We start from the raw sequence: 22,152 nt of genomic DNA, 5'->3' as shown, positions 1-22,152 counted from the left end.
AGCAAGATAAGAAAAGTATCTGTTATTTAGCATTGTATTTAATACTGATTGATAATTAATCTGGGATGTGTAGCTGTCTAGTACTGTGGCGTCCACAACTACATGTTGTAACAGTTTTTATTCAATGTCATATGTCAAAAAAGCAATATCAACCTTCGGTCTGTTTTCATCTTGTGTTACTGTACACTCTGCTGACTTTCTCCTCACAGCTGCTGTGCCAAATGTCTTCATTTCTGAGGAAAGCTGTTTTTTTCTCTACAACTTCCTTAAAGTTCTCTGCAAACAAAATGACGAAAATTGTGGACGGGAATAATGTCATTGTGGATATTTGAACTAAAGATTGTAACTACAAAGAATTTCTAACCCTTACGACTTTCTCGCTTTACGTTTTACACGCTTATCATCTAAACGTATCATCTTTGAACCCGGTGCTTTCAGCGAATAATTTTTTTACACGAGTGAAAAAAACTTACAACACAGAAAAATGTCAGATTTCAGGTGAGATTTCTTTCTTGAGCGTGAGAGCGTGAGATTGAGGCTGAATGCGTGACTGCGTCACGCCAAATGCGTGAGAGCTGGCAACCCTGCGACTGTTTTCTCGTAAGCTTTCTACTTTATTCCCATAGTTTCGAGTTTATTCTCGAAATATTACGAGTTTTATCTCTAAAACGCCGTCGTTCAATACAGATTGGCTAAAGAGCGGCTAATCTAAACTGAACGACCGACCCCTACACCCCCCCAACACACACACACACACACACACACACACACACACAGACAGATGGTATTGTCTTGCCAGTGTCTTAGCTTCTCCATGTCTGCTTCGACTAGGCAAACACACTTCAACATAGCCATCTTCACTATCAAGTTGCTGCCGAGAGGTTATCCGATGTTCTTCCCGCCTGTGTTCGCATCTTATTATGTTCGTGCTGTCCACTCTCACCAACTTTGTTTCGGGGAAATAAAACTTTCCCAAATTTGGGAAATACCATTATTTTTTAGCTTCCTCTCAACAATAGCACACTACACCTATGCTACACACATCAAGAACAGCTTAGAAGCTTGACGTTTTCGCATCACCGGAAGATTTTGAATTTGAATATTGCGAAGCTCAACTCTGATTGGTTAAACTGCATTACACTCCGTTGGCGATCTCTGAAGAAGAAACTGACCTGAATAATTATTTGCATTTAATGTATGTATTTTTGAGTAAATAACGTTGCATTAACTATATCACCTAGTTATTTATGTTAGAATTACAACTAAATTAATCTGCAAAATCCCTTTGTTTGAAATTATTAGCCAATAGGCCTGACAAATTGATTCTGGCAGATTATCATAACGAAGTGCAATTTTCTCTTTGTCCATGGCTGAACATTACCAAAGATCTCTGAGCATATAGTGTTCTAAATATTTCCTATAATGGCGCAAGCTAATCTGGAGCATTAACAGTTAGCTAACAAGGTAGTGCAAATATGATGACATGCTGTCAAGTAAAGTTTTACATTGCATTGCGAAGATCATAATTACACGAAATAAGTCATTTTTTTCTTGCTGTTAGGCCTGTGCATAGCAGGCAGCACTTGGTAACTTGCAAGTGACCAAAATGAAGAAATACAAATCCTATCTACAGGCATCTGAAAACAACATTCCAAGAACCACAGATTACAGGCGAATGAGACTTGCTAGAGATAAAGAGGCAACACTGAATTTCCTCATTTTTTGTTAAGTTCCCATTGGTGACACTCTCCACAGATTGTCAATTTGCCAGAAATCCTTTCAGTTTCCTTCTCATGCTGTTATTCTTGTCATCCTGCAACCTCCCAGACATGTCCTTATCTCAATCTCTTTACAGGTCTAGAAGTCAAATGCATAGGGACGCAGACCTTAAGATTTCTTCTAGGTTTGTGAATGAAGTGACGGAGTCCAACACTATTTATGCAGTGCATCCACAGGCATTGAAAAGGAAATGCGTCATGATTAATGTCAAACAGAAGATGTATGTAATTGCCCTGCCAAATAATATTGAAAGGGACTGATGTACATAATTGCAACTGCATTGATAAAATGCAAGCAAGTAGAGGGATTGTTGAAAATGTTTGTAACCTCGTGTAACCTCATATTACATATGTAGTACCATTTTTTATCATCAGCTTTATAACTGAATGTATGTTGCAATTACGTGTCTTTTTGCTTAGTATCCTTTTGAAATTCTTTTCAAAGTATACCATTGTAACTGCACTGTAGTATGTTGAGAATAAATACACTGTAAAGTAGCCAGAAATGTGGTGTTTTTCTATGGAAAGCATACAGAAAAATATTCAAATGATGCTTTGACTGCTTTGACTTTGTTACATTAGGTAGTATACGGAATAAGTGCTGAATAATATGTTACCTTAAGTAAATACACAAAAATGATGATAAAATTATGCCTAAAAAGTTAGCCTATAACATATTTATTGCAGGACACTGAAAAGTATACTTTTGTAAAATGAAATGAAGTACAACTTCAAATAAGTGTTGAATAAAAAGGGTTTCAATAAATATGCTGAAATGTAACTGAAAGTATGCTTACATTTTAGCATATTTTTAAAAGACAGAACAAAATATATTTTAATTACACTGTACTGACAGTGTACTTTTTAATACCATACTTAAGTACAGTAAAGGTAGGTACTGAAAAAATACAAATGTATTGCAAATGTATTATTTGGATTTCTAACACATTTTAGTGCATTTAAGAACACTTCTTCGACATGGGAAGTCAAAGTGTTTTATCAATTTTTACATTTTCTGTGTCAATGACTCCGCATGTTCGGTGTCGTGCGAGGTTATGGTGAGAACTCACCACACCGCATACCGACCTGTTTTTTGTGTAACAGAAAAACAAAAATAACCAACCTTGTAACAAAAGACAAACCTGTTTTATACCACATACCACATTTATCTCAACAGGATATTTATTTCCAATAGTCTTAGCCACAAAACTCTGTAAGGGAACAGTTTTTTAAATGAAAACTGACCTTTATTTACTCAATAACCTGATTTATGTCAACTCCGTCAGACACACACACACACACACACAAAAAAAAAGATTCTATTTTTGTCTATACGTATATATTTCTGATGTTTTGTAACCAAGTTAAATTATAGAATAAATCTGAACTGATATCACTGTGACGACGTGGGTCGCATGGCAGAGATGGAAGGACACATTCGTATTACTCTTTAAGACGAGGGACTTACTGGACAACAAAGTACAACATGGTACAGGGATCATGACCGGGCAGCAGCACAACACCTTTCTACACAGCACATCCGGCGAACACCATCAGGTAATTCAGGAGACACACACACACACACACACACACACACTGCAAACTCCGGTCCAGACTGCAGAAGTCAGAGTCAGGACAATCGTGACAATCACACTATCTGGAAAAGACGGAAAGTTACATGGGGCGATCCAGATGCTGCCCTCTGGCCAGAGATTCAGGGCGCTGAGGTCAAGAACAAATAGAATGAAGGACAGTTTTTACAACCAGGCAACTCAACACATAAATACTGTATCTGCTCTGCTGCTACTACATTACATTGATTTGCACACTCCTGTACAGACTGGTATTTATTACATATTTATTTTGCGTTATCTGCATCTTCTTTGATGTTACTACCTTTTAATCTTCTATTCTTTTACAGCATTTTGCAGTGGGGACTGGAGGGCAGGACCTTTCGTTGTACTAAGTGTGACTGTGCAACGACAATAAAGTCTTTAAACTTAAAGTAATGGAAAAGAAGAGAGAAGATCTGGAAACAATGACGTCCATTACATGGTCTCTTGTATAATGTGGAATAAGAGATCATGTTGAGAGACAAGGTCAACGATCTTGTGTTGGAACGTGGACACGAGCTGTTGCAACACAAATTCATCAGCTTTTCCAAGATTTTCCAAGAGCGTCTTTAAACTCACCTGCTCTTCACTGCCAGTTGATAAAAACGCACATAAAATCATAAAAAGCAACATTCTTCACAGTCGCAAAAAAAGAAAAACTACACGATTTTAGATTTGTTAAGAATATGATACTCCTTGATACAAGAGATTTACTGCTCCTCATAATTCTAAATGGTATGATGTGCACAATGTGTGTGTGTTATCATGGACCGCTAGGGGTGTTAGTAGCTTAGTGTGTAACACACTCGCCTATGAACCAGAAGGTTCAAACCCCACTTACTACCATTGTGTCCCTGAGCAAGACACTTAACCCTGAGTGTCTCCAGGGGGGACTGTCCCTGTAACTACTGATTGTAAGTCGCTCTGGATAAGGGCGTCTGGTAAATGCTGTAAATGGAAATGTAGTAATAATAGCTTTCAAAAAACGACAGCTCATAAGTTCATTTCATACAAAACAGGTTTATTTAGTCATGATTGGCCTACCAATGCTGCATCAGCATTAATAAAAAAAAAAACCTACAACCAGTACAAAAGAAAACCGACAGAAACCAGCATGAACTTCGTAACAGCACATAAACATGACAAAGAAGACGTGAAAACGGTCATGAATGGCTCATCGAAGGGGTGTGGCCGCAGCGACCGGGCGTGGCCTCAGGCTTTCACCACTGAGCCGTCATGAGATGGACGTGGAGCCGGTGGTGGGCGGCGCTATCCCATCAGGCTGTGCGGTTGGCTGTGTGGGATCTATGGGAGCGAGGAACACCACCGTTTACTTCAGAAATGAACCTCAGTTTGCGAGTGTGTGTGTGTGTGTTTGTACTCACACATGCCATTCGGTGCTCCTATGTGCCGAGCCCCCATCATCTGTCCTGCTCCAGCCATCATTCCACCTGACACACACACACGTTTAATGTTGAGTAACATTACTCATTCCGAGCCAGGGTTACAGGACACTGGGAACAGTGTGAGTGTGTGTGTGTGTGTGTACTCACCGTGCTGCACTGGGTTGTAAGAAGGTGTGTGTGTGGAGGTTTGTTGCTCCAGCTGCTGTCTGGCTTTCAGCTCAGCATATTTTATCTGCTCCTGGTGGAAGTTCTGCCTCTCGGACAGGAGCTGCTGCCTCTGCTGCTCTAACTGTACACACACACACACACACACACACAAAATTACAAAAATATACACAATGGTCCTAACGTCACAAACGGGCATACAGGAAATATAGAAATATACACAATATTTAATTTAATTACATTTTTGAATCAGGTGAGTTCTGTTAAAATTGTAGAATTTTTGAGGACCTATAATCAGAAACAACCTTCTTGAATATGTTATTAGTGTTTAATTGCCTGCTCCAGATTGGACGTTTCATGATGTTGATGAACTGGTGGTACCATGATGCCCTCTGTAGGTCGGGACGTGACAGGGACAATCCTAACCACCTGTAATCAAGCCTGGATCCGATAGTCACTCACCGCTTCTTTCTCACGGTCCATGATGGTCTCCAGCTCCTCGAAGTGTCGCAGCTTGATCTCCAGCTTCTTCATCTGTGTCTCCACCAGCAGGGCCACCAGCGACTTGATCTTCCTCTCCTCCACCGCGGCCAGGTGCTGAGCGTCAGAGGTTGGATACGATCAGACAGGACGAGGTTCTATCCTCCGCTAAGCCCTGGATCAGCCCTGGTCTACGTTCTACACTCTTCGCCTCCAACTCGCTCACCTTGGCTTTGGTTGCAGCGGAGGCCAGTGCAGCGGCTGCAGCCGTGGAGATGTTTGCCTCCACCAGGTCCAGCTCCAGGCTCTGTCTGTTCTCCTCCCTCTCCACCAGTGCTGGTCCCACCTCCGAGAAATCATCTTCACCAGAAACACGTCTCTCTTTTTTTAATCCATGTTAGGTAGTGTGAAAGGTACAGGCTTTACAGTGCAGAAGGTGCTAAAACACACACACACCTGCTCTGCCATCGTCTCTTCTCTCGCCAACATTCTCGTCTCTTTCTGACGTTTCCAACTTAACTTGGCTGACCTCCATCAGCTCCCCCTCCATCTTCTCCTCCGCCTGAAACCCCATGAAGACCAGTGATAAAGTTCAACAACACAGCCGGTTAAACATCTGAGTCCAGATATACACGGTGGTTGTTTCGATGATCTTCTCACGTCGGGAGCTACGTCTGCACAATCGTTACCTCTGTATGTAACTTTAGTGCAAGGTTTAACTAACTGGAAGTGACCTCAGGGTATTCAGGGGACATGAAGGTGACCTCACCTTGTCAGGCAGCTCGGCATCTGGCTCCATCTGGTCAAAATCTACGACACACACAGGGCGCGGGAATGAGGACAAACGATAAAAGTTTCTGAGAACACACACACACACACACACACACACACACACACACACACACACACACACACACCTGATTTCTCCAGCATCTCGGAACTAGTCTGCAGGCCAAAGGTCCGTCCTGGTTCTGGAAGCTTCTTCATGTGGGTGTCGAGCAGGTCGGCGGGGAATTCCTCACGCACCCGAGAGAATTCCTCTGTTCACACACACACACACAGTTAATACAACAGATACACACAATTTGCAGACGCAAATACGCAAAACACACACACACGAACACCCACCCAGAGCTGCTTTGGCGGCTGCAGACGCGACTCGCGGGTCGACCACGGAGGCGAGGAAGGCCACCGTGCTCATGACCGGGTTCCCTGATTGGCTGAAGGGGACGGGCTGGTAGGCCAGAGGACCCAGCGACGCCTCGGAGTTCTCCAGGTACGGGTCCTCGATCGGCAGCCGCAGGAAGTGCAGGATACACTCGTCCTGCGTGCGGCTGCCCACGTGTTCCGACACCTTATTCCAGTCGTCCTTGTACATCTCTAACGCCTGAGGGAGACCCAACCGCCTCCGTTCATTACTTGTTGTTGACTTTATTTCATCTGTCACCTCACATTAGTCATAAAATAATTCATTCTAAAAGTGGCTTGTGGTTGGTCCTCACCTCCAGCAACAGCAGTGTCTCCTGTTCTGTCCACTCCCTGCCTGCACTCGCGTTCTTACTCTGCTAGAGAGAGAGAGAGAGAGACGGGGACGTACGCATCAGCACCGCGCCCTTCATCGTTTGTCACCCTCCCGATGCAGGCCGCTCACCTTGGGGTGTTTCCTGGCGTAGATGTCGGTTCTGAGGCCAAAGTTCTGCGGGTCGGATATTTTCTCTCGACTCCTTTCGGGGAAATTCAACATGTGCTGGGAGGCAGAGACCTGAACAAAACATGCACAGCAGTCAGCCTTTCATAGAACCGTCGCGCGTGTGTGACGATTGTCACTTACATTTACCAGACGCCCTTTTCCAGAGCTCATTATAATCAGTAGTGACAGGGACTGTCCCCCTGGAGACACTCGTGGTTGAATCAAACCCCACTTACTACCATTGTGTCCCTGAGTAAGACACATAAGAGTGTCTCTAGGGGGGGGACTGTCCCTGTCACTACTGATTATAATGAGCTCTGGAAAAGGGCATCTGATAAATGCCTGAAACATAAAATGTAAGTGTCTTGCTCAGGGACACAATGGTAGTAAGTGGGGTTTGAACCTGGGACTTTGTGGTCTTCTGGTTCATAAGCGAGTGTCTAACCTACTGTGTTTTTGTGTGTGTATATGTGTGTTACCTGTAATGGCCTGTGCTGAAGTGGTACCAGTGCGCCGGTGTTTGAATCTGCTAAAACGTTGAAGTGCGGTGTTGGGGGCGGGCCCATCGGGAGGGGCCGAGTCTCCGCCTCCACTTGATAATTAATCAACCCCCACTGCTCTAGGAGTGCATGCACCCTGCACAAAAACACACACACACAATAACCAACCACTGTCACACAACACACACACACAGGTCCAGAAACACACTCTGATCACCTTATGAGCGCGCACACATCTCCAGTGAGGTTCCTCCTGCACGATGTGGAGGAGAGATACTCCTGAGGATTCAGCCGGTAGGTGTCAATCATGAAGTTACGGTACGCCAGATATCTGCAGGACAGGCGTCGAGCGAGGTCACATGATCGCGTGCCCTTATCCACAATCACTAATACCCGCCAGATACACTCCCTCATTCCGCCAGCAGGGGGCAGAAAACTCACATCTCTGGAGTTTTGGACTTGTTCTTCCCATTGAAGAACTCGGGGAGGGCGCGTCTCTCGATCTGGTGAATACTGGGCAGGAAAGAAAATCTGCATGTTAATCTCGGAAGTGGGCGTGGTCCAAGATTAAGGTCCTTTCAGGCAGAGGTGTGTGTGTGTGTGTGTGTGTCACCTGTTATAATCGAACCAACTGGTGTAGCTGGGAATGATGATATGATGGGTCTGTTCCGTCGCGCTGTCCTCTCCTGTATCCAAGCGACCGTAGTCCAGTTTCCCCTCCTCCTCATCCTACACACACAGGAAACAGCTGGCTGTGTGCAGGGGCTATACTGTCGTTGGCTGTCTGTGTGTGTGTGTGTGTGTGTGTGTGTGTGTGTGTGTGTAAATTCTTACCCTGACTCCAGACAAGAATTCATCCTCTTGTTCATCTAAAAATGTGTGCAGAAATGAATGAGTTTATTTATTTCCTTCTCTCTCTCTCTCCCTCTCTTTCACATATACACACACTCACCCAGGTCAGTCATGGTCCCTCCTTTCACAGGCGTGTTCTCGCTGTCCTTCTTCAGGTTCACTGCAGCCAATCAGAATGAAACGATAAGTACCCACGACCGTCTCTGACCAATCAGAATTGTTAAAATGCCCCGTGCGTGTAGATCAGTGCAGTAGGAGGACAGAGACCAATTTTGGGCAGGATGACCTCCTCCATGTTGGGCACTGGTGTTGGGTCCTCCATGTCTTTGGTCAAATCCTCCTCTGGCTCCTCCTCCTCACGATGACCACGCCTCTTATAGTAGCCGGAACTCCTGAGGAGGGAGAGACATTAAATCAGCACAGATCATGAGGTCAGCATCTGCAGGGTCCCAGTCCCCAATCAAGGAAAGCTGCGGAGAGTCCGAGTCCCAGTCCCAGTCTGGGCAGCTGCCGAGTCCCAGTCCCAGTCTGGGCAGCTGCCGAGTCCCAGTCCCAGTCCGGCAAGCTGCCGAGTCCCAGTCCCAGTCCGGGCAGCTGCCGAGTCCCAGTCCCAGTCTGGGCAGCTGCCGAGTCCCAGTCCCAGTCTGGGCAGCTGCCGAGTCCCAGTCCCAGTCCCAGTCCGGGCAGCTGCCGAGTCCCAGTCCCAGTCCCAGTCCGGGCAGCTGCCGAGTCCCAGTCCCAGTCTGGGCAGCTGCCGAGTCCCAGTCCCAGTCTGGGCAGCTGCCGAGTCCCAGTCCCAGTCCGGCAAGCTGCCGAGTCCCAGTCCCAGTCCGGGCAGCTGCCGAGTCCCAGTCCCAGTCCGGCAAGCTGCCGAGTCCCAGTCCCAGTCTGGGCAGCTGCCGAGTCCCAGTCCCAGTCTGGGCAGCTGCCGAGTCCCAGTCCCAGTCCGGCAAGCTGCCGAGTCCCAGTCCCAGTCTGGGCAGCTGCCGAGTCCCAGTCCCAGTCCGGGCAGCTGCCGAGTCCCAGTCCCAGTCCGGGCAGCTGCCGAGTCCCAGTCCCAGTCCGGGCAGCTGCCGAGTCCCAGTCCCAGTCCGGGCAGCTGCCGAGTCCCAGTCCCAGTCCGGCAAGCTGCCGAGTCCCAGTCCCAGTCCGGCAAGCTGCCGAGTCCCAGTCCCAGTCTGGGCAGCTGCCGAGTCCCAGTCCCAGTCTGGGCAGCTGCCGAGTCCCAGTCCCAGTCCGGGCAGCTGCCGAGTCCCAGTCCGGGCAGCTGCCGAGTCCCAGTCCCAGTCCGGGCAGCTGCCGAGTCCCAGTCCCAGTCCGGCAAGCTGCCGAGTCCCAGTCCCAGTCTGGGCAGCTGCCGAGTCCCAGTCCCAGTCCCAGTCTGGGCAGCTGCCGAGTCCCAGTCCCAGTCCGGGCAGCTGCCGAGTCCCAGTCCCAGTCCGGGCAGCTGCCGAGTCCCAGTCCCAGTCCGGGCAGCTGCCGAGTCCCAGTCCCAGTCCGGGCAGCTGCCGAGTCCCAGTCCCAGTCCGGCAAGCTGCCGAGTCCCAGTCCCAGTCTGGGCAGCTGCCCAGTCCCAGTCCCAGTCCGGCAAGCTGCCGAGTCCCAGTCCCAGTCTGGGCAGCTGCCGAGTCCCAGTCCCAGTCTGGGCAGCTGCCGAGTCCCAGTCCCAGTCCCAGTCTGGGCAGCTGCCGAGTCCCAGTCCCAGTCCCAGTCTGGGCAGCTGCCGAGTCCCAGTCCCAGTCCCAGTCTGGGCAGCTGTCGAGTCCCAGTCCCAGTCCCAGTCTGGGCAGCTGTCGAGTCCCAGTCCCAGTCCCAGTCTGGGCAGCTGTCGAGTCCCAGTCCCAGTCCCAGTCTGGGCAGCTGTCGAGTCCCAGTCCCAGTCCCAGTCTGGGCAGCTGTCGAGTCCCAGTCCCAGTCCCAGTCTGGGCAGCTGCCGAGTCCCAGTCCCAGTCCCAGTCTGGGCAGCTGTCGAGTCCCAGTCCCAGTCCCAGTCTGGGCAGCTGTCGAGTCCCAGTCCCAGTCCCAGTCTGGGCAGCTGTCGAGTCCCAGTCCCAGTCCCAGTCTGGGCAGCTGCCGAGTCCCAGTCCCAGTCTGGGCAGCTGCCGAGTCCCAGTCCCAGTCTGGGCAGCTGCCGAGTCCCAGTCCCAGTCTGGGCAGCTGCCGAGTCCCAGTCCCAGTCTGGGCAGCTGCCGAGTCCCAGTCCCAGTCCCAGTCTGGGCAGCTGCCGAGTCCCAGTCCCAGTCCCAGTCTGGGCAGCTGTCGAGTCCCAGTCCCAGTCCCAGTCTGGGCAGCTGTCGAGTCCCAGTCCCAGTCCCAGTCTGGGCAGCTGTCGAGTCCCAGTCCCAGTCCCAGTCTGGGCAGCTGTCGAGTCCCAGTCCCAGTCCCAGTCTGGGCAGCTGCCGAGTCCCAGTCCCAGTCCCAGTCTGGGCAGCTGTCGAGTCCCAGTCCCAGTCCCAGTCTGGGCAGCTGTCGAGTCCCAGTCCCAGTCCCAGTCTGGGCAGCTGTCGAGTCCCAGTCCCAGTCCCAGTCTGGGCAGCTGCCGAGTCCCAGTCCCAGTCTGGGCAGCTGCCGAGTCCCAGTCCCAGTCTGGGCAGCTGCCGAGTCCCAGTCCCAGTCTGGGCAGCTGCCGAGTCCCAGTCCCAGTCTGGGCAGCTGCCGAGTCCCAGTCCCAGTCCGGGCAGCTGCTGAGTCCCAGTCCCAGTCCGGGCAGCTGCCGAGTCTCAGTCCCAGTCCCAGTCCGGGCAGCTGCCGAGTCCCAGTCCCAGTCCGTGCAGCTGCCGAGTCCCAGTCCCAGTCCGGGCAGCTGCCGAGTCCCAGTCCCAGTCCGGGCAGCGGGCGAGTCCGAGAACAGGGTTAATACAGAGGTGGGAAACAGCGATGGAAGTGACAATGATGGAGGACAGTAACCCACCCCTTCTTCCCCCCCTTCTTCCTGGTGTCGGATGTGATGGGAGATGGGGAGTGCCTCCTTTTCTTTACGCTGGGCTTCCGCTCCTGAGACTTAGAGACAGGTTTTAAATGATAATTAATTTTAAATAACTTTTTTTTTTTAAAGCTGCTGTGGGTGGAGCCTGTGGTACCTCTTCATCTCGTGTGTAGAAACGCTGGCGGACGACGACGCTGTTCTTGTTTTCGTTCACCTCATAGTCTTCCTCGTTCATCCACTCGTTGAACGTGTCCATGTCCACGGCCCATTTCACATGGACCTGAGGGAGGAGGACAGGGGACAAGAAGTTGACTTGTTTCCTTCAGAAGACTTTTCAGGCTTTTCCTGCAACTCTCCTCACCCTCCACTGTCGACCTGCAACGGGCGGCTCCTCCACATCCGCCTCCACGTCACTGCTGGACACCCAGGTATCGTAACTGCAGGACACACACACAGTGAGGAATTCTCGGGCCAGTGTTCTACATAACTCATGTACTGTGTGTGTGTGTGTCCACCTCACCTGTCCGGATAATGACCCCAGTGTAGTAACACCAGTCTATCGTTACGCAGAACAGGCCGGAACCACTCAGCTAATGGAGAAATAGAGAGAAAGCATTAAAAAAGCAACACAGGGACATGTCCAGGACTGGCCAAAAGTCGTGTGGCGGAGATGATTTTATGTGTGTAGGAAAAAAGCTGATAAAGAAGATATTTATAACTAGAAAGGTCGTCCTAACAGAACACACACCTTCTTCCTGCGAGTAGGGTGATGGGAAGACCAGATGAGAGGCCTGAGTCTTATCCTCCGTTATTGAACCCTAAAACAAGAAGGACACACACACACACACACACACACACACACACACAACATCAGAGCCTTGCCGAGAGAGCGGGACAGCCTCTCAGCTTCTACCCGTGACCCACCTGGTGTCGTGTGATGATCTCCCGCACTCTGCTGGCTTGGGTGTGGTCCAGATCAGGTGACAGGTAGACCAGGGGCCGTACCAGGCAGCCGTTCTGTTTTACACACACACACACACACACACACACACCAAGGTCTGCAGTTCAAGCAAGCCTTCTAACCCACATGGTCTCCCCCCAACCAGACATAAATCATGGGTTGTTGTCATGGTTACCACATCCCTACCTGGATCAGGGCCTTCTCCATCGAAACAAACATCTCGATGTTCCGCTCCACTCTGGAAGAATTCTGGAAGTCAAACCGCCGCCTGAGAGAGAACATGTACGAGAGGGTCAAGGGCCACCGAGGGGTGAGAGAGAGGGTCAGGTCACACGCACATGTACACAGGCTCACCAGCCCTGGTCTGTCTTGAATCGGTAAGCGGAGCCCAGGATGTGGCACAGAGCGCCCCCTGGTGACATGTCCAGAAAACACTTCATCTGTGGAGGCGGAGAAAGACAAGACCAAGGTCATCAGGGGAAGGGGGCGTGAGGGCATAGCAGGGCATGTGAGAGACTCACGGGGAGCTTGGTGAGGGCGGGGCTGGTGGCCCGGCGGCCGAACGCCTCCTCCTGGAAGTGCAGGAGCTGCTGCACCAGCCCGGCGAGGGCGCTGCCAGGTGGGTCGTCCGTCTGCACGTACTGGACAAGGAGAGCAGAGACGAAGACGACCAATCAAGACTGTCCCTGTCACTACTGATTGTAAGGAGTCTCATAAATACTGAAAATGTCTACACAGAAGCTCATGATTTAATTTCTGGCTCATCTTATTAATTATCAGGTCAGAAACAGGCCTGGGTTCGACTGAGCTCTGCCTCGTTGTGATTGGTCGGCTTCTCGTGCGCGCTGAGCTTTTGGCGTGTTCCAATTGGCCAGTTTCTATTCGCCGCTGCATTCTGATTGGTCGGCTTCGGGAGCAGCCCAGTCGAACCAGCACAAGAAGAAACTGGACACGCTGGACAAATGCCGGCGGACCTCGGCGCTGAGCGGAGCTCGGCCGCAACAACACGGCCGAGGCCGCTGATTGGCTGCCGCAAGAAGCGCGGCCGCAACAAAGGGCCCGCGTCGCCCCGCGGCTCTCTCACCTTCTTGTAATGCTTCCCGACCCACAGCCGAACCGCCTCCAGCTGCGCCAGCGTGTCCGGGCTCTCCCAGAACCTGCCGCAGGGCCCGCCGTCCTTCCTCGGGCCCGCGGACGCGCCGGGTGTCCCGGTCTGGGTCGCCATGCCTCGTCCGGGAGCCGAAACGCAGGCGCATGAAAGTGGAACCTGGGAGCAGCCGCGGCCTGCAGCACCGCACCGCGCCGCCTACCCGACCGCGCGAGATCTCGCGAGAATACGGGGCGAGAGGCGAACGAGATCTCGCGGCGCGGTCTGCACCCCCACGCTACAAAACCTTCCGTCGTATCATATAACTTATCTACAATAGCGAATTACTGTATATTTTTTTTGTTTTTAGTAGAGAATGATTTGTAAAATAATATATCAAGTCTATAATAACCACCGTGCTGTTTATTAATGCACCATAACTGTTTATTAATACGCTAATATTGCCATTTGTGTTGTAATAAAAACATTTTTGCATCACGTTACTAAATATTAAAAAATAACTATAAAGTGCAAAATTTAGCATTACATTACTAAATATTATATTATAATATTTTTAGTAATATATCTACCTAATATTTAGTAATGTGATGTATGCGCTGACCGGGCAGATTTTGAGTGTGTTTTTTTTATTCTCTTGTAAGAGTAGTAAGCGCTCAAAATGCCCGACTCCCGGCGCGCAGGCTGCGTCGCGCCCCGCGCATGCGCAGTGGTGCCGGGGACGACTGATGCTGCGCAGCGCAGGGAGCGGCCGGGACTCCCGCCTCTGCGCCCGTATTCACGCGTCCGGCGGTGCGCGGCGGATCGGCCCGGAATGAGCGCCGGGGCGGCGCGGGCCGGGCGGTGCAGCGCGCTGGTCGGCGTCAGCGCCCCGGCTCGGTGCGGCCACGCCGAGATCCGGGTCCCGGAGGCCCAGACCTACAGCGAGTGGGACGTCGCGGCGGCGTCGAACGGCGCCTTTTCCGGCAACCGCACGGACTCCGGGAGGAAATGCGGACGCGGCGGGAGGAGCCGCAGAGCGCAGCCCGAGGAGGCGGGTCCGGCGGCGGCCGCCGCAGGGTGTGGCCACCGGGCCGCCGGCAAGCGCCGCGGCTGCGCCTACGGCCGGCCGCCCAAGCGGCCGTGCGCGGTGACGTACGGAGGCAGCGGCGTGAACTGCGGCGACCCGTCCCGCGTCCGGTCCTACTTGTCCGACCCACGTGACCGTGGGACCCACGGAGCCCCGCCCACCGGCGCTGTGGAGGCCGAGCGGGCGCAGCTGGCCTCGGTGTCGGAGGAGGCCGGCCGGCGGCAGGCGGTCCTGGCGGCGCGCACCGAGCGGGCGTGGCGCCGCCTGCAGGCCGTGCAGGTGAAGCAGGTGGAGCGGCACGTCGGCCAGCAGCTGCGGGGGTTGCGGGGACCGGCGGGGTGGAGCTGCAGCCGGAGGTGCGGCGGCTCGGCGGAGCTCAGTCGGCTGGCGCGAAGCTGCAGTGGGGTCCTCCGGGCGGCAGAGGGCGCTCTGGACTCGGACCGCACGGCCAGCAGCTCGGGTGGGAGCAGCGACAGCGACGAGGAGGAGGAGGAAGGTGGCAGGAAAGGTGGAGTCGTGGCTGGGAAAACCACGTGAGTTGAAATACATCCCCCGTGTTCGTCTGACTTCGGCGGCCTGTGTCTGATGCGGCCCGTCTCGCTCGATTTAGGGGAAGGAAGTGGTGGTGGGTGGAGCAGAGGGCGTGGCTGGGCAGCAGGTGGGTGTGGCTCCAAGCTCAGGTGTCCGAGTTGGAGTATAAGATCGGAGCGCTGACCGAGCTCTACACACACCTCCGGCAGGTGAAGGTGAGACTGAAATCGGTGTGTGTGTGTGAAAGTGTGTATGAGTGCATGTGTGTGAGTGAAAGTTTGTGTGTGTATGAGGGCGTGTGTGTGAGGGGGTGTGTGTGTGTGTGTGTGTGTGTGTGTGTGTGTGTGTGTGTGTGTGTCCCGTGTAAATCTCTGGGTTGCTCTTCAGGCTCGGCTGCTTCCTGACACACAGCACAGAGCGTCCAGACCCTCACCAGCTCTACCAAACCCCGCTTTCAGGTCCGTCTGCTTCGCCCTCTCCCGCCAATCAGACTTCAATCATTAGATAAATCAGCTTTTTCATTATATCTGAGGCTTTTTATGAAGATCAAAGGTTCATTACAGCGTCTAGAACCAGTCTGTGCATATTAGTTTGTCATTATTTTGAATATTTTGAGGAATCTCAAATAACTAACACATTTTATTACATTTTCACAAAAAAAATCTTTGCAATTTTTCAGTTAAACTATATTTATTACAGCAGATTTTTTTATGTTGATCTTGGGTATTTTTATACTGGTCACGTGACAGGTTCTGACAGAACAGGTTTCTTTCAGGTCCTCTTCTGCGGGTGATCCCCTCAGGATGACTCGGGCTGACGACGCTCAGCTCCTCCCCTCTGCGGCGCGGGTCTGTCCTTTACCACGGCAGCGGCGCCACAAACTGATCCGTGTGGAGGGATCTGTGGCACTCAGGTCGAAGGTGAGACATGCAAACACCAAATATTAATCACGCTTTCATGATCTGTGTTCAGATCTGTTCAATAACACACTCACTCTCTCTGTTTCTCTCTCTCTGTCTGTCTGTCTGTCTCACTGTCTCTCTCATTCTCTCTCTCTTTCTGTCTGTCTCTCTTTCTGTCTGTCTCTCTCTCTTTCTGTCTGTCTCTCTCTCTCTTTCTGTCTCTTTCTCTCTGTCTTTCTCTCTGTCTGTCTCTCTCTCTCTCTCTCTGTCTTTCTTTCTGTCTGTCTCTCTCTCTCTCTCTCTGTCTTTCTTTCTGTCTGTCTCTTTCTCTCTGTCTGTCTCTTTCTCTCTGTCTGTCTCTCTCACTCTCTGTCTGTCTCTGTCTGTCTCTCTCACTCTCTGTCTGTCTCTTTCTCTCTGTCTCTCTCTCTCTTTCTCTCTGTCTTTCTCTCTGTCTGTCTCTCTCTCTCTGTCTTTCTTTCTGTCTGTCTCTCTTTCTCTCTGTCTCTCTCTCTCTCTTTCTGTCTGTCTCTCTCACTCTCTGTCTGTCTCTCTCACTCTCTGTCTGTCTCTCTCACTCTCTGTCTGTCTCTCTCACTCTCTGTCTGTCTCTCTCACTCTCTGTCTGTCTCTCTCACTCTCTTTCTGTCTCTCTCACTCTCTGTCTGTCTCTCTTTCTCTCTTTCTGTCTCTCTCACTCTCTGTCTGTCTCTCTTTCTCTCTGTCTGTCTCTCTCACTCTCTGTCTGTCTGTCTCTCTCTGTCTCTCTCTCTCTCTCTCTCTGTCTCTCTGTCTGTCTCCCTCTGTCTCTCGGCCAGCCGGTAGCATTGCCCTGTGCATGTGAGCCACCGGTAGTGTGTGTGTTGTGTGCTGGGAGCTCCTCGCGGCCCCCGTCGGAGAAAGAGGAATGTACGGGACTGGACCTGTGTGTACATCCTGTTCTCACTCCGACTCCAGGTAATACACACACACACTCACACACATATTAGAGGTGTGAACATTCACTTGTCTCATGATTCGATTGATTATTCGATTATTCAGTGAGATAAGAGTGAGATGAGTGTCAATTTCTTCCAAAATCCCAACGAACGTTAAACAGCGTTAAGCAAACGGCAATCGATAAAATCAATTAGGAACTGCACTGCACTCGCGATTCGTCGATTAATTCATTTTAATGCTCTTAACACGGACACTCGTTTCTGGCTGTTCTTGCTCTTGAAACTGTGCAGGTGTTCAAAACCAAATTTGTTTGTGTGTGTGTGAGAACAGATTTTCCATTGGCGGTGCACTGTGGGCTGCGTCTGCAGGCCAGACGCTCCCAGAATGCATTGCGCGGGCCCGGCCTGTCGCCCGCTTTCCCCTTGTTTGGTGGGCGGGGCCATGTGCCTCTGAGGGCGGGCAGAGCAAGGAGGACGCCTCATCTGCACAGCATAGGTGAGTAATTCTTCCAGACGTTTTAAACCGGTGACGAGTGTTTAATCACCTCAAAATATCAAAAAAGGAGAGACCTGGTCACCCTAATTCAGTCGTACGCTCCTCCACGTGCTCTCCGGTCAGCAGAACGTCCACAAGACGAGGAGGAAACTCAGGGGTGACCGAGCAGTTTCACTCGCTGCTCTACGATTTTGCAACGAAACTCCGGCCAACTGCCTTCCTGCTTTTAAGAGCTCCATCAAAACACGTTATTTCTCCTTGGCTTTTAAATCTCTCTAGATGTTGGTTTTTACTGTTTTATTGTGGATATTATTGTTTTGTCTGTGTACAGCTCTACAGAATCTTATGTGAACTTATGCGAATCGTTAAAGACTAAATATCGTAAACAGCTGCTTACTCGCCTCAACGCTGCTCTAATCGAACAGACTGATAAACAGCTCTGGTGGGGGTGGCGAGCGCACGCGCCATGTTGAACGACCAAAAATTAAACATATTGCATTTTAATTTCACAATGCCATTTGTAATTTCAAACTACAAACCACAGATAAAAAAAATAAAATACACTGAAATTCTAATTTATTCTCTAAAGCCACAGGGAGGCGCTGTTTAAGGATGAAATAGCCTCGGGTTGGTGACTCCTGGAGATGAAATTTACACTTTACATTTACGGAATTTACCAGACGCCCTTATCCAGAACGACTTACAATCAGTATTTAGAGGGACGGTCCCCCCCTGGAGACACTCAGGGTTAACTGTCTTGCTCATGGACACAATGGTAGTAAGTGGGGTTTGAACCCGGGTCTTCTGGTTCATAGGCGAGTGTGTTACCTGCTAGGTTTAATATGAAGTATAAAGAGCTTCTGAGATGCCACGCTGACCTTCTGTCCTTGTCTGCAGGTGGGGCCAGCTGCAGGGATTACAGGGCTGTGGTGAGTCCGGGTGTCCCCACTCAGCCAATCACGGAGCTGCACCCGCTGTCAGCCACACCCACTCAGGTACGTTGATTCCTGGACTGTTGATACCTGGACTGCCCGCGGTCCCGGTATCCGTGCACGCGCCCCTGACTGGTGTCTGCTGTTGTGAAGGTGCTCAGGGCCTCGTCTCCGTGTCAGCCGCTGCGCAGGCGCAGAAGCGAGAGTTCGTTCGACATCGACAACCTGGTGATGCCGCTGGGCCTGTCCGGGCTGGCCGTGCGAGTGCAGCGGCTGCAGTACAAGGAGATCCCCACACCCAGGCAAGTCCATCACGCCGCGGCCGGTAGGACCCGGAGACAAGCTCATCCCTCTCACTGCCTCTCCACAGCTGGAGGGCGCTGGACCGCCGGGACGCCGAGGACAGGACGGACTCCAGCGTTGAGCCTGAAGAGCCGGAGGACCGGGATGCTTCACACCCAGAGGAGGTGTGTAGCTGTCAGAAAGGGATGGTGTCTGTGCACCGCTTTTACCCTACAGGTGCCGTGGTGGCCTAGCGGTGGAGGAAGCGGCCCCGTAATCAGAAGGTTGCCGGTTCGAATCCCGATCTGCCAAGGTGCCACTGAGCAAAGCACCGTCCCCACACACTGCTCCCTGGGCGCCTGTCATGGTGCCCACTGCTCACTAAGGGTGATGGTTAAATGCAGAGGACAAATTTCACTGTGTGCACCGTGTGCTGTGCTGCTGTGGATCACAATGACAGTCGATTCACTTAACAAGCATGTTGTGTGCGTGTAGGTGGAGGACCTGTCTGACGGCGCCTTCCTCAGTCGCCACGCCGTGTCGGAGGGCAGAGAGAGGGGCCGCTGGGGCAGCTGGGCCTACAGACGCAGGCGGGGCAGGTCAGGGGGCTTTTATTATTGTTTGTGCAGTGACCATTTTTTATAAAATGTCTGATTGATGGCTGATTCCCACGACCGTCTTCGCTCAGGCCTGCTTCATGCCACGGGGAGGGGCAGTGGAGCTCCAGGCTGGTGGACGGGGACGCCTGCTCGCCCAGCGGCAGACAGGACCACTGCGCAGACGGGGCGAGTTCGCCGACCAGCCCGCCTGGAGATCGAGACGCAGAAGAACCAAACTTCGCTCAGTCTGAGGAAGAGCAGCAGGTGGACGTTCGTTTTATCTTTTAATCTGTTACTTATCCAGAGCAACTTACAGTCAGTAGTTGGGCTGCACGATTTGGGGGAAAAAGACATATTGCGATTATTGAGATCAATTATGCGATTGCGATATGATAAAGGACACTTGCTTGTATATCAATGAAAAGTTGCATACTAATAGTGAAATGTTTAATTTCAAAGTGAAACATATAACAACCTGAAATGCCCAGTGCTTTCAAAATACAATATTCTACAAATATAAAATAATCACAAAAAATATTAAATAATAGCAAAAATCTACTGTCGAACGGCTGTTTTGATTATATTTGGCCATTATAAAATCCCGTATTATAGTCCTTACATTTAACCAAAACGTTGTTTGGAGGCTGACTTGAACACAGGGATGCATAGCTTTGCTAGCTTAGCTAAGGTTAAGATTTGTAAACTGAGGTGAATTTCTTTAGGAAACCTTCAACTTTTGAGAAAAGTGAACTAAACAGCTAAGAACAGTCTAAATAGTTAATGCCTACGTTTAGCCAAAACGTTGTTTGGAGGCTGACTTGAACACAGGAATGCATAGCTTCGCTAGCTTAGCCTAGCTTAGCTAAGGTTAAGACTTATAAAACGGGATTTTATAATGGCCAAATATATTCAAAACAATTGTCCAGATCCCCCGGGATCTGGTTTGGAGCGTACAGCGGTTTGTACAGCCCCAAGCAGCACAAGAGTGAGGCATTTTTTATGCACTTCTCTCCATAGACATGTATATGCTTCACACCACAGCAGAGCCTATCGCAATATGGCGGCGACGTTGACGTACGATGCAGCGCGTCATGCGCCGTCTACCCATATGTCTCCGAATCGAAAGTCATGTGACCAAATCCGTCACATCCGACTGAGATGTGAGACGTGAGACTTCAGTCAGCTCGCCAACTTTGAGAGAATGGATCGGCAACATATCCGATCCAATCCATGTACTAATCATTTAAATTGCATCTTTTTGCGTTCATGTAATCGCACAGACTGACATCGTATTTACGATTGCGATTAGATTAATCGTGCAGTACTAGTCAGTAGTTACAGGGACAGTCCCCCCTGGAGACACTCAGTTTAAGTGTCCTGCTCAGGGACACAATGGTAGTAAGGGGGATTTGAACCTGGGTCTTCTGGTTCATAGGCGAGTGCGTTACCTGCTAGGCTACTACCTGATGTTGAGCAGTGAGCAAGATCCTAGATCAGCAGCAAGAGATCAGTGTGGATTTACACAGGAGGTTACGTGTAGGCATACACAAAACGTTTAAAACTATTTCTTTACAGGTGTTCTCTCAGCAGTCGGTCTTGCCGTGGGAACGCCGGTCGTTCCCGCTGGAGGAGGCGGATCTTCTCTGGTTGAAGGAGGAGGAGGAGGAGGAGCCCGAGGATGCGTGCGGCGGCAGTGGCCGCAGCCAGAGTACCGACTCGGGCATCTCTGTGGACAGCCTGGAGCTCTCACCAAGGACCCCACGCCCAGCCGGGGCTGTTGCCATGGCAACACTCACCACAACTCAGGATGTTTGCTTGTTCACGCCCACTTCACCTTCCACTGCACGTGCTCGGTGACCTTTTCCCCCCCTCCAAAACATCTCGTCACCGCTCCTTATCTGTCACTTGAACTATGCACTCTGACGCCAATGTAAAACTCCTGACCTACACAATGTCCCACCGGGACAGGTCTCCATCCCAGACCAAGGCACCGTACTACCGTACACAATCAACGCCATTCTCAACCCGTGTGCTGTTACACTACACGTCCAACTTCCTGTTTCCTCATAACTGTACACACACTAGCATATTTACTCATCAACGCTGAGTTTTGTCCGTTTTTGCCGACATTTTCAAAGCACCAGGTGTTTTTGTCCCAATGACCAAAGCTGTGAATCTCACACGCATACTATATGTTCATTAGTGACTCTACAGGAATTATTAATTACGTCCGCTTGATCTCACTTGTTCAGGCGTCACCGTATCAACCCACCGGATTGGGACCTAGCACCGTGTTCCACCTTCTGCGTGTCTCTCTTTGTTTTGTACAGGTTCTGGTTTAAAATGTTGGTGAATAATGTATTTTGATGACAAACGCACAACGGTGTTCATGCGACGATTAAGTAAAAAAAGAAATATGGACAATGTGGTCTTTGCTTCTTTCCCGCGTTTTATTTACTGTGGCTGCTGACAATACGGCCTAAAATGGCCATAAATCAATTAGTTTTTAGGGCAAAACTACTTCGAACAGCCATCTACAGCAGGGTAACTATAGAAAGACATTCGTCCCTTCAGCACGCACGATACGTTGACGTTGACCATAAACTACATTTCCCACAATGCATTTCTATTCGGTGAATCCGGTTTCACGTCGGCAGGGGATTTCCAAAAAACGAACACGGAGAGAAGGCAAAATAATGTAAAATATGATGAATATAAGGAGAGAAAGTCTGTTGTTTTACAAATTAGAAGCACATTTTAACAGTTCAATTTAGTCTACAGGAATAAAAGAAAAAAAAACATACTCCAATAGCAGTAGGATTCAGAAGTAAGTGTTCTAGCATGTACTATTTATATAAATATACAGTATTTGTAACTTCAACATCGTATAGAGAGAAAAGGATAATTTAAATGCACACAGTCTTACA

General features: G+C 50.4%; 2 protein-coding genes across 3 annotated transcripts; one reads left to right on the top strand and one right to left on the bottom strand.

Annotated features, from left to right (window-relative positions):
• Positions 1–4,521: 4,521 nt before the first annotated feature.
• LOC114796908 (SWI/SNF complex subunit SMARCC1-like) lies at positions 4,522–14,913 on the bottom strand. 2 transcript variants are annotated; one of them, XM_028991422.1, is made up of 28 exons: positions 13,456–14,913; positions 12,893–13,012; positions 12,726–12,811; positions 12,558–12,639; positions 12,335–12,427; positions 12,159–12,228; positions 11,931–12,000; positions 11,772–11,847; positions 11,565–11,690; positions 11,396–11,484; positions 8,752–8,876; positions 8,585–8,644; positions 8,467–8,501; positions 8,246–8,361; positions 8,074–8,145; positions 7,850–7,963; positions 7,612–7,768; positions 7,094–7,204; positions 6,945–7,007; positions 6,571–6,829; positions 6,360–6,482; positions 6,212–6,252; positions 5,899–6,004; positions 5,669–5,802; positions 5,425–5,559; positions 4,945–5,086; positions 4,777–4,842; positions 4,522–4,696 (listed from the first exon to the last, which is right to left on the bottom strand). In XM_028991422.1, exons 1-28 carry the CDS (start codon positions 13,594–13,596, stop codon positions 4,626–4,628), a joined length of 2,883 nt encoding a protein of 960 aa, XP_028847255.1. In that variant the 5' UTR covers positions 13,597–14,913; the 3' UTR covers positions 4,522–4,625. The 2 variants fall into 2 exon arrangements, with proteins under 2 accessions (XP_028847255.1, XP_028847256.1); XM_028991423.1 differs by having other exon boundaries at positions 6,945–7,004.
• On the top strand, positions 14,200–21,653 carry LOC114796909 (KAT8 regulatory NSL complex subunit 1-like). The gene is made up of 12 exons (XM_028991424.1): positions 14,200–15,078; positions 15,156–15,291; positions 15,464–15,534; positions 15,852–15,996; positions 16,797–16,935; positions 17,248–17,412; positions 18,310–18,407; positions 18,498–18,646; positions 18,715–18,811; positions 19,122–19,225; positions 19,315–19,489; positions 20,801–21,653. The coding sequence occupies exons 1-12, from the start codon at positions 14,291–14,293 to the stop codon at positions 21,080–21,082; spliced, it is 2,349 nt and encodes a 782-aa protein (XP_028847257.1). The 5' UTR covers positions 14,200–14,290; the 3' UTR covers positions 21,083–21,653.
• The last annotated feature ends 499 nt before the right edge of the window (positions 21,654–22,152 follow it).

Source organism: Denticeps clupeoides, chromosome 9 (genome assembly GCF_900700375.1).
Source record: "Denticeps clupeoides chromosome 9, fDenClu1.1, whole genome shotgun sequence".
Classification (NCBI taxonomy): Eukaryota; Metazoa; Chordata; class Actinopteri; order Clupeiformes; family Denticipitidae; genus Denticeps; species Denticeps clupeoides.
Note: the sequence above shows the minus strand (reverse complement) of the source record. Positions and strands in the feature narration are given on the sequence as shown.

Excerpts from the sequence above, each read along its gene's own strand:
- LOC114796908 (XM_028991422.1), bottom strand. The coding sequence starts at position 13,596 with ATGGCGACCCAGACCGGGACACCCGGCGCGTCCGCGGGCCCGAGGAAG. Across the intron at positions 12,640-12,725 it reads TTCAAGACAGACCAGGGCTG|GCGGCGGTTTGACTTCCAGA; the intron begins GTGAGCCTGTGT and ends GTTCTCTCTCAG. Across the intron at positions 11,691-11,771 it reads TTGCAGGTCGACAGTGGAGG|GTCCATGTGAAATGGGCCGT; the intron begins GTGAGGAGAGTT and ends CTCCTCCCTCAG.
- LOC114796909 (XM_028991424.1), top strand. The coding sequence starts at position 14,291 with ATGAGCGCCGGGGCGGCGCGGGCCGGGCGGTGCAGCGCGCTGGTCGGC. Across the intron at positions 15,079-15,155 it reads GTCGTGGCTGGGAAAACCAC|GGGAAGGAAGTGGTGGTGGG; the intron begins GTGAGTTGAAAT and ends CGCTCGATTTAG. Across the intron at positions 18,812-19,121 it reads ATGCTTCACACCCAGAGGAG|GTGGAGGACCTGTCTGACGG; the intron begins GTGTGTAGCTGT and ends GTGTGCGTGTAG.